Source organism: Oryzias melastigma, unplaced genomic scaffold, assembly GCF_002922805.2.
Source record: "Oryzias melastigma strain HK-1 unplaced genomic scaffold, ASM292280v2 sc00204, whole genome shotgun sequence".
NCBI lineage: Eukaryota > Metazoa > Chordata > Actinopteri > Beloniformes > Adrianichthyidae > Oryzias > Oryzias melastigma.
This window is the reverse complement of record NW_023416880.1, coordinates 731357-741791: the sequence shown is the minus strand read 5'-3', so window position 1 is coordinate 741791 and position 10435 is coordinate 731357. Positions and strand designations below refer to the sequence as shown.

Below are 10435 nucleotides of genomic sequence, written 5' to 3'. Positions count from 1 at the left end.
TCAAAGTAAAAAAAGTCTGGAAAAATGATACTAAGAATTTGAAACTACAACCAATAAATATTCAGAATCCTTAGACACTCTGGAAGCTGCAGCTCCTCAGTTTGTATCATCCAGAGATGCTGAAGTAAAAGTCAAATGATTTCATCATTTTCTCCTGCAGCTGGACATATATATGAATTATCTTTTTACCTGATAGTGTTCACTCCTTCATTGGGGGAGTTACTTTGTAAAAATAACTTCTGAAGGTAAAATCCATAAAGTAGGATTATAAATGTTTAAGGCAGTAAAACTCCTCACTATAAACTTTATAGACTTTTGTCAGACGGACATGAACATTTCCACACTTTTCTCTCTTGTTTGAACTCTGAAAGTTCAAACTTTCAAAGGGAACTAAGTCCAGGATTATAGAAGGAAAACAAAGATCTGGTTTATGGAGATCTGGAGGCACAGAGGAGATGGACAAAAGTCTCCACCCAATCAGGACAAGAACAGGGAGTCCTAATAAAAGTAAAAGCAGCAGCACGATCGCTCTTCAAGAATGAGTGAGGCTGTGATGTGGAGAGGGAACATTTAGGGAGCATTTCTGTTACGGTCGTTAAAGGTTGTTGGTGTAAGCTGCACGCCGTCTGTTACGGCCAACAGTGACCACGAAATGAAGAGATTTACGGTCTCAGAGAGGGTAAAAAGAGAGGGGGACGCGACAGCATATTCTTCATTTTCATGAAAAAAAAACGACCAAAAAATTCTCAAGATAACGAGACGGTGAATGTCGTCACGAGAAAACTGTAAAAATAAGTGAGGATGCAGAATAAAGGCCACATTTTAACCAGAAAAAGAGATTTTTACTGACAAGTCTCAGAGAAAAACTGCTTTGACCAGAAGACCATGAACGCATCACAGTTTCTACGATGGAGGAAAATGAGGGTTTAATTCTTGAATCATGAGTTTAAACATGTTAGCAGATGCAGAAAGTGTTGAATAATCTTCTGATTTTACTGTCGGGGTTTGTTTCCCCAAATGAAGCGTGATGTTATGAAACTGTTTGGTCTTAGTGACTCATTTGGAGTAAACCTTCACAATGTTCACGTCTCTGTTAGAGAATGAAGGATTTCCTACGCTGAGGTCGTCTGAGAGCGCGCAGGCCTCGATCACAGCCTGGTAGAAGACGGCGTCGTAGTCTTTGCCGAACAGGATGTTGTCCCGGACCGTGGCGTGCTGGATCCAAGGCTCCTGCGCCGCCAGGCCGAAGCCAGCTTCTCTGTTTGCCACGAACAGCACGCCGCTCAGCCTGCAGAGACGCGCCAAAGCCCAGCAGTCAGTCACAGACTCTAGAAACGAACGGCTGATAGTGACTCGTACCTGCCCAGTTCTCCGGTCAGAGCGGAGAGGAGGGAACTCTTCCCACAGCCCACTTGTCCCACCACAACAACCAGAGAGCCCTGAAACCAGACGACAGTCCTCCGAGTTAACCCAAAAACATCTTCACTGAGTTTATCAGTGAGTAAATGTTGTGTCTATAGAATCATTTATAGATCAAAAATCACAAAATGGTTATACGTTTGAAATAAAACATTAAACCACAAAGTCTCCAGTGGATGTAAAGTAACATTTAATTAAAGGGCCTATATTATGTAAAATCCACTTTTTAAAGTGTTTTATCATTTTAATTCCTCATAAAAATAACCCCAAAGTGGAGTGTTTGTTCTCTGAGCACCAGCCCCTCCTAATCCACAGAAACAAGACATTGTGACATCACAACGTGGGGAACCGCCCCTTCCAGGAAGTGCCTGTGCTGTTAGCTCCGCCCCCATGCTAACACACACACTCTCTGTGGAGTTTGCGATGATCAGCAAAAAAATTATTTTTTATGTACAAAACACACAAAAACAGAACAATTTTTCTGATTGTTTTGAAGGTGAAACGCAGACAAGCTGCTGAGGACGGCTCTAGGATGATGTCATGAAAGGGGCGGCACCAACAAGAAAGGCGGAGCCCCAGAGATCGAGGCGTCTTATAGGAAAAGAAACTCAAGATAACCAATTTTCATAATTAGTTTGTTTGTGTCCCAAAGGTAACAAATGATCAAATACAAGGATTTATTCTGAAGGGTTAAAGAATAGCAGGATATTGGATTTAAATGTTTTAATAAACCAGCAGCAGAACGTTCAGCATTTGTCTCACATTCAAATGTAGACGTGAATAAAAACTTTCCATTATGAAGAGACGTTTACTGAAACCTGAAGCTCCAGAGACACATGAGGATCCTTTATCCATTCAGGCTCTTTGGCTTTGAAGAAAAATGCTTCCATTCTAAATAAATAATAGTTTTGGTTCATTTATTTACGTTCATAAAGTTTTGCCATTTCTGTTTAGATTTTAGCATGTCAGATAAATGAGCAAAATGATGCTATAAAAGTGATTTATCGCTAGAACGATCTTAAAGCTCATAGTTTGATTTTCTGCTGCAAAAAAAGAGTCTGTTCAAAAGAAAAGATCTTAAATGAAAATTTGGATTCAACACCAATTTAGTTTATATTTGATAGAGAAACGAGAAAAGGAAACATTTTCTTGCATTTATAATTCAAGTAAATCTTTTGCAGAAGAGGGATAGGTTTTATTTTGAAAGGAAAAAGTCTAAATGGTTTTATGCAATTCAATCATTATAAGTATTAAAACAACGATATGTTGCATATGAATGGCCACAAAAACATCAATAAAAGGTATTTTTCTAAATGATGTATTTTGTGATTCTGGTTCTGGTACCAAACTGGACCAAACGACTCCGGAGTCGGACGTTAAAACGCCTCTGAGCTCTTTGGAACAAATCCAACCTCAGAAAATGATCGGATGAATCGATAATGAGCCTCGCCAGGACGTCACTCTGAAACAAACGCTGGTAAAAGAGGATTTCCTGTACAGAAATGTCAAAAGTATTCTTCTAAAACTTCATTAGTGACTCATTTTAACTCAATAAAAACGTCATAAATGTCGTGGACTGTCGTTACTGATTCCCGTAAAACTGAACTTTTATGGAGCTTCTACATTCATGATGAAGAGTTCATGTTTTTTCATCAGTTAATTTGGATCCGGAGTCGAACCTTCGTCACGTTCAGGTTTAGGCTGTGCAGCTGCAGACTTCCTCTGCAAGCTCCGGGTTCAGCTCCTCCCTCTGAGGGGCTGTCGGGTCCGGTCCAGGAGAATCTGGCCCGGTTCAGCAGAACCGACGTCTGAGCGTCTTCAGGAGAAACTGGAGGAAGAGGCGGCGTCTGTCGGCTGAGTCGATCACTGATGAACTCGAATTCAACTCAGTTATTTAAGATTTTATTTCCTTTTTACTCACTTAAATGATCATTATTTACAGAGAAACAATCAAATTCAGCAAAATCCACACATTTTGGGAAGATTAAAACAATTCCATGAAAGAGCTGTTGCCATGGCAACTGTGCAGCTGGCATCAGGAGACACTAAAGCTTCAGCTTAGTCACAAGAACAGAAAACAGAATAAACCTGCCATATTTGGAGAGAGTCATCTTACACCAAACTTACTAAAGTTTATTTAATCTAAAAGATTCTGACTAAAAAAAACTAAAACAAATCAAATAATTGGTTGATGTAAACCTGCAGAAGATTAAAACTCTATATTTGCTAAACATTTCTGAACAAACAGGTCAGAGTATCTGTTTACGCTGTAAACAAGAAAAACCAGCGAGTGCCGGCGCCGCCACTCACCCAGGGCGTAGTGCGCCTGCAGATCCTGATTGGTCAGTTTGAAGAAGCGCTGGATCCGTTCCAGAGACACTTTGGCCTCCAGGATGCCGTTGAGCACCCAGGGGAAGGAGTTGAGAGGGATGATGAGCAGCCCCACCAGGGCGATGGTGGTGAACACCTGCAGGGAGGGGGGGCACGTACCGGCGCCGCGGTCAGTCACACCGGAACAACAATCGGAGCGCCAGCGTCTTCTTCAGGGCCGAACATCCTGCTGAGTTATCTAGATCATTCTGACTAAATCCTGAATGTAGTGTTCAAACATGAACATTAAAAGAACCAAAAACACTGTTTTCATCAGAGTCTTTAAGATGAATGCAGCTAATTCTGATGGATTCTAAATCCAGAGAAAACTTTTATACTGATATGTTCCAGGATTTTCTTTGTATTTAATTGTGAAATCGTTCCCAGAGGTCTTTTAATTAGGATTTAGTCGTTTTTAGCCGAATCCAAAGTGTGATTTTCTCAGATAGAGAGCGGCATTAGTTCATCAGGAATTGACCTCAGAGTTGTGAGGGGACCCTTGGTGAAAGGAAGCCTCGTCTGACTTCCCATCATCCCTCTTTTTACACTCCATCCTGCTAGTTTACAGCTCCTCCCACTCCCAACATCACATTACTGATGCAACAAAACAGGCGAGCAGTTTTAGAGCTCTCAGCTGCACAGTTCTGATCCAGATTCCAGCTCAGATGAGAAAACAAAGACGTTCATGGATCTGTTTGTACACAGATGGATGAATCAGAATGGAGCCGACTTTGGCCAGTCCGCTGCAGTCTGTACGTAAAAACTACAAGTTTTGTCAAAGATAAATTTTCGTCTGCTCCTGATTCACAGATCGGTATCATTTTTATAAGAATCTGCAAAAGTAAATATTTGGATTTCCTTGGCAACTGAGGTTTTTGTTAGCCCCGCCCACATTCCTCCATGAGCAGAAAACACACATAAGAAAAGCTGCAGCGTTTCTTCTGGTGGTCGATACCTTGGCGGCGGTCAGCTGATGCCCCAGCAGCACGTAAGTCAGGAAGATGGTGATGGAGATGACCAGCGGCAGAGCGGCCCACGTGTACACGCACACGGCGTCCAGGTACTTCAGGGTTCTCAGGTGGGTCAGCTCCTCTCTGCGGCAGGCGGCGACCTTCTGCGTGAAATGAGGCTCCCAGTTGTAGAACTTGATGACGCGAATCCCGAACAGAACCTCCGTCATCAGCTGTGGGAAAAAGAACACAGGAAACATCCAAACAGTGTTTCTAATGTTCCAAACAGTGTTTATTTTGATGCCAAAATAGTCCACAAAACTAGCAGAACGCCAATTTTTATAACTTTAAAACTGTAACTTTTTAATATAATTATGAATAATAAGAAGGCAGGAATATTATTCCAGAATAAATCAACTTAAACTTTAAATAACTTTCAATATTTTGCGCTCCATAAAAATATATTTTGTCAAAATTATACAAGATAAAAATGAGCTCAAGATAACATTAATAACAATAAAATAGAATTATCTGGCCCAAGGCCTTAACTTTGACACATGTTCCAAAGGGTTAAAAATAAACTTTGGCAAATACTGTAACTAAAAAATAAATAAAATAAAAGAGGCGATTTTTCGCGATTCATTTTTTCAGAATTGCGATGAATTAGTTAATCCTTTTCATCGATTCCCGGCTCTAGAATCTATTTTTTGGTCTTCGTGTCGTACATGTCGGTTGAAGTCTCACCTTGACGCGGTTATCTTTGCACTTCAGCATCAGCTCGTTGCTGCGCAGGATGCGGGAGGCCAGGTACTTGTTGAGCGGCACCAGAACCAGAACCACGCAGAGTCCTCCGAGGAAGGACACGCCCACCTGCAGGTAGAGCAGGTACAGCGTGATGGCGAAGCGGAAGGGCAGGCTCCAGAGCTCGTGGAAGCTGTTGAAGAAGTTGACTACGCGGTCCGTGTCCGTGCTCATCAGGTTGACCACCTCGCCCAAACTACAGCCGGCCAGGCTGCAGCTGCTGACCCGCAGAGCTTTGCCGTAAACCGCCGACACCAGAGCAGCGCGCGCCGACAGCGCCACCTTGGAAACCTCAAAGACGAAGATGTTCCTGAGAAAAGAGCCTAAGGTAGTGGCGAGGAAAAGTCCCAGAACGCACAGCACGCCGGTCCTGAGCGGGGCGTCCTTCTCCTCCACAAAGTTCACCAGAGCGCTGAGGAGCAGCGGGCCGGCGAAGGTCGACACGTTCACCGTCACCTTCAGGACGCCGAGGAGGTAAAATCTCAACCCAAAGGCTTTGTGGAGCACGCGCAGTAACCCCACGTCGCCCTCCAGCGCCAGGACGCCCTGGAACTGGTTGTCAGCGATCGGTTTGGGCCACTGGTTCTGACGCTCACCGACCCGGACCCCCCGACAGGCTTCCCAGCACTGATGGAAGTATCCACAAACCACACGGGTCCGTAGTTTCCGAGGAAGGTGGTAGACGTCGGCGGTCCGGTTCAGGTCTCCTCGCCGGCCGCGTGCCAGCAGAGGGTTGAGCCAGAGGTAGAACAGCCGCGACACGCAGCCGCTGCCGTCCTCCGCCACCATCTCGCCGGTGCTCAGCCGGCTGCCGTCCACCGGCGATCCGTCCTCAGCGTTCACCTGCAGCGAGTATCCAGCATCGCCGACGCACGGAAACGCAAACCCAACCAGGTACAAAACAACAAACAGCGCCCGAGTCGAAGCCAGAACGAATCTGGCGAGGAGAAAAGGTTCGGCGAGGCGGAGAAAGTCGTCATCGTGACAGAAGATCATCAACGTGAGCACCAGGTTAGGCACCAGCAGCAGAACCGTGAGCAGCAGAGCTGGAGGTCCGCGGGTTCTCCTGTAGGAGGTGTTCAGGAGGAGCTGCAGCGCCGCCACGTGGAGCAGCCAGGCCAGGACGCCACAGCTGTCCGCCAGGACGTCCAGGTAGAGGTGAGCCTGCTGGAGGAGCGACACCAGCAGCACGTCTGCAGCCAGGAGCAGAACCAGCAGCAGCGCCGACGCCATCCGGAGCGTCCAACCGCACGGAGGACAGCTCTGCAGGACGCCGCATCTGAGGAGGAGGAGCATCAGGCTCACAGCATTTCAAAATAAAAGCACAGGCGATGGTTTACCTGGCAGTGCCGAGGTAGTAAGCGCTGACGACCGCCATCGCCGCGTGAGGTACGGCCCCCAGGACCAGCTGGTTGAAGCAGGCGCTGATGAGTCCGTTCTGCCACACAGGAAACGGATTCTCCGTGTCTGAGTGGCAGAGACACGACAGCAGCTCCGCCAGCGCCGAGTCCGCCATGTCTGAGTCAGAGCGAAGCCTCAAAACGCTCTGGAAACCACCAAAGAATAAACACAACTCAGTCCTACGACGGAGTCAGAGGGTCATCATGAAGGAAAATCAGTGAGTTTATGAGAAGAAGGTTTTTGTAGGATTGTTTTTCTGTTGGAGAGTTTTTATTTTCTGCTGTCAGCTTTGTTTTCAGAGCCTAACTGTCTGGAACGCCTGAGAACGGCGACCGTCACGAGAAAATGAAGCTTCGTGTCAGAAGGGAAGGTCGCCTCTTCCCACATGCTTTTGTCCAGATGATGAAGCAAAAGTTTGTTTCAAAGAAACTAAGTCCAAAGTTTAAAGAGTTTGTTTCCTCCTCAGATTATCTTCTGCTGCATCTTAATCTTCAAAATGATCAAATCCATCAAACAGATTAAAAGAAACGTTTTACTCTCTCACTGCTGTGGAAAACTGTAGAATAAAATATGTCAACATATGAATAATGATATTAATAAGAAGTTTGTGGTCAATGTTTTTACCTGTTTTCTATGGAGATAAATTGGGGCCAATATTATTTGAAACTCAAATAAAACCAATTGAAAAAAATATTGGTGTTAGGCCAAAATAAAAGTTAAATGTCCAAAACTTTTTGCTATTCTAAAATAAACTTAATTCTTTTCAGCTTCAAATGTTCTGTTTTTCAGGTTTCAAAACTCAAAATGTAAATTTCAAAACTTTTTTTTCAGTTTCAACTGTTTTTCATTTTCGAATCAGAAAATTTCAGTTTCAAAACTTTTGGGCCGTTGTGGCTCGTTGGGGCGGGGCTAACACGAAGGACCAATCAAAACGTAGTAAATGAGTAATTCATTTCAATTGTTTCTCTTATTGTAGAGGTTTATTTTGTTTTAATAAATGTATATGTACTTGTTTTAATGATCTACGTATTCTGTAGGTTTTTATGATGTATATATTTTTGATGAGGTTATAATGATCAATGTATTTTTTTAGATTTTGTGCATTAAAACGTGTATTCTTTTAATCAGGAAGAGTAGTCGTAGTTCAGACTAATGGGGATCCTTAAATAAATAAATAAAAACTTCAGTTCCGCTGCGTTCACTGACTCCTAGAACGGTGATAATTACAGGTTGTTTGAAAATGGTTGTTTAATCTGTACTATCATAGTCTGAAGTTTTCCCAAGACGAGAGTAAAAATCAGAGTTTTTTTGCGTACAAACCACCGTTCTAGCCCGTTCAAAGCGCCATCTTATTGTGTTAAATACAGACGTAGTGGTAATTGATGGAGTAATATTGGCCTCAAAATAGCTCCATAGGTTACCTCCTGTTTTTTGATTTGTTAAATTACACCACTCTGAACCATATTTTATTTATTTATTAGTATTATTTTTTTTGTTTTCTTAATTGAGATAGAAAAAAAACCTCTTGGTGGTTTAAAAGTAAAGATGAAAGTTCTTTATAATAAAAAAAACTTCATAAAGTCACTTTTTTAGTTCTACTTTGATCTTTTACTGCACAAATTTTAATGGAAATACCTCAAAATGAGGCTTTTTACAGCAATTATTAGGTTAAAAATATCAGAGATTAAAATGAATTACATGACAGCACTAGTTATACACATCTGCATCCTGTGCCTTTCTCTTCTTACCCGTCTACATTCAGATTGTACTGATGTCACATTTACCTGTGTGTTCCCCGTCACCTGTCCGCATCAGGAAGGTTGTTGGTTCTTGGGGGAGGTCCTCGCTGCTGATGCTGGCGGTCTCCTCCTCATGCAGTGAAGCTTCTCCTTAAGCGTTCTCCATGCTGAGCCGGTCCCAGAGGTTTGGTTTGGGGTTCAGGAGGACGAGCTGAAGTATCGACACGTGCAGGACAAAGTTCCAGAGTTTACTGTGAGTTTGGAGGATGATGGTTTGCTGCCAAGATGCACAGGTGAGTCTGAAAGTCTTATAAGCAAAAGTTAATATTAATCTGGTTCCAAGAGAGACGGGACAGTCGTTTACGGCGGGGGCTTCCTGACACGGCAGAGGATGAAGAATAATCTGGAGAGCAGATGACGTCACCGAGTCTGCAGGGGATTCCTAAAGGCTGAGGAAGTGGGAGCTGGAATTACTCTGACCGCTGATGAACGGCATAAAGCAGCGACTTCAACGGTGTAACCAGGACAGGACTCTAATCAGTACTTAGTCTCCCAGGCAGAAGAAGAGGAGAGCCGGGTTAGAAACGTCAACAGGGACAGAAAATGGTAAACATGAAAAGCTGATTCAACAAACTGGCAGCAAAACTGAGGCCCTTAAATACTGTTGAACATGACTGGAGCAAAACGAGTCAAACTCAGGACAGGTGAGTGACATGAGAGTGAAGGTGCAGGACAGGACCTCAGCAGGCTTGGCTGGTGGAACTGGAATAAAGTCCTTGGCTTTTTGTATCTCATACGCAAAACGTAACAATACAAAAACTGGATTTGGTTTTCAGAAAAAAAATGGGAAGATTTCGACCAAATTATATACAAAAAGGCCTACATTTATAGCTTGTAAAATAGTTATTAATAGTCACTCTTCTCCTTGTGTTTGTATCCAATTTAACTATTTATTGCCAACGTTTCAAGTATTTATAATTAATTAAAAAATGATAAAGCAAAATAGTTTATTTTGAACAAAATCGCAGCCATTTTTACCTGCTTACTGTGTCTCTTATTTCAGATTTAAACCTGTTTTATCCATATTCGTGTCCACATTTCTATCAAGATTTTTAATTATTTTCACGCTAGAATTTGTGGTTTAAATTATCCCCCAAAAATGAGCAAAACAAACATGTCGGAAACGAAGTGAGTAAACAGACTCGATCCTCATGTAAACAAATCAAGTTAGCTAACTTGTTAGCTAGAAAATGTCAAACTGTTTCCTCGGTTAATCTAAGGCAACAATCAAAGATAATGCTTCTTTTATTTTAAATAAAATATTAATGTTAATTATCTTGAAGTAAAAATGAAAATAAAAATATGCAAAGATGTGTTTGAAAGGAAAACCAACCTTCGAAATTTACCGGCTTTCATTCTGTTGACCGGAAACGCGTCACAGCTGTACCGGTGACGATGCAAAACGAGCTTTTCAAAATAAAACTACAATCAACCCAAACAATTGACTGTAACCACCAATTACTCACATAACTTATCGGCAAGTTAGTTACCACTCTACACAGTTAGTGATTCCAACTGCAAACATTGCAATGGAAAAAAAGTATTAAAAACAATACAAAAAATATCTAAAAGGATATCAATTAATTATAAATGTGTTTTTTGGAAAAAAAAAAAGTCAGATTTACAGTATTTGTCTCTCATATATATATATATATGGGATAATTCAAATAGATCAGGGGCCCGTTTCAAGAAGCA

At 42.5% G+C, this 10435-nt stretch overlaps 1 protein-coding gene across 1 annotated transcript in view; it reads right to left on the bottom strand.

The window, feature by feature from the left end:
* abcc10 (ATP-binding cassette, sub-family C (CFTR/MRP), member 10) overlaps positions 1-10357 on the bottom strand; it is a 22073-nt gene extending 11716 nt beyond the window's left edge. The window contains exons 1-9 of the mRNA XM_024260683.2: positions 10074-10357; positions 8726-8891; positions 6881-7086; positions 5484-6819; positions 4745-4972; positions 3730-3886; positions 3099-3247; positions 1360-1439; positions 1117-1288 (exon numbers count right to left, since the gene is read on the bottom strand). Coding sequence (XP_024116451.1) covers positions 1117-1288; positions 1360-1439; positions 3099-3247; positions 3730-3886; positions 4745-4972; positions 5484-6819; positions 6881-7056 — 2298 coding nt within the window. The 5' untranslated portion in view covers positions 7057-7086; positions 8726-8891; positions 10074-10357. The remainder of the gene's footprint in view (positions 1-1116; positions 1289-1359; positions 1440-3098; positions 3248-3729; positions 3887-4744; positions 4973-5483; positions 6820-6880; positions 7087-8725; positions 8892-10073) is intronic.
* Positions 10358-10435: the final 78 nt, after the last annotated feature.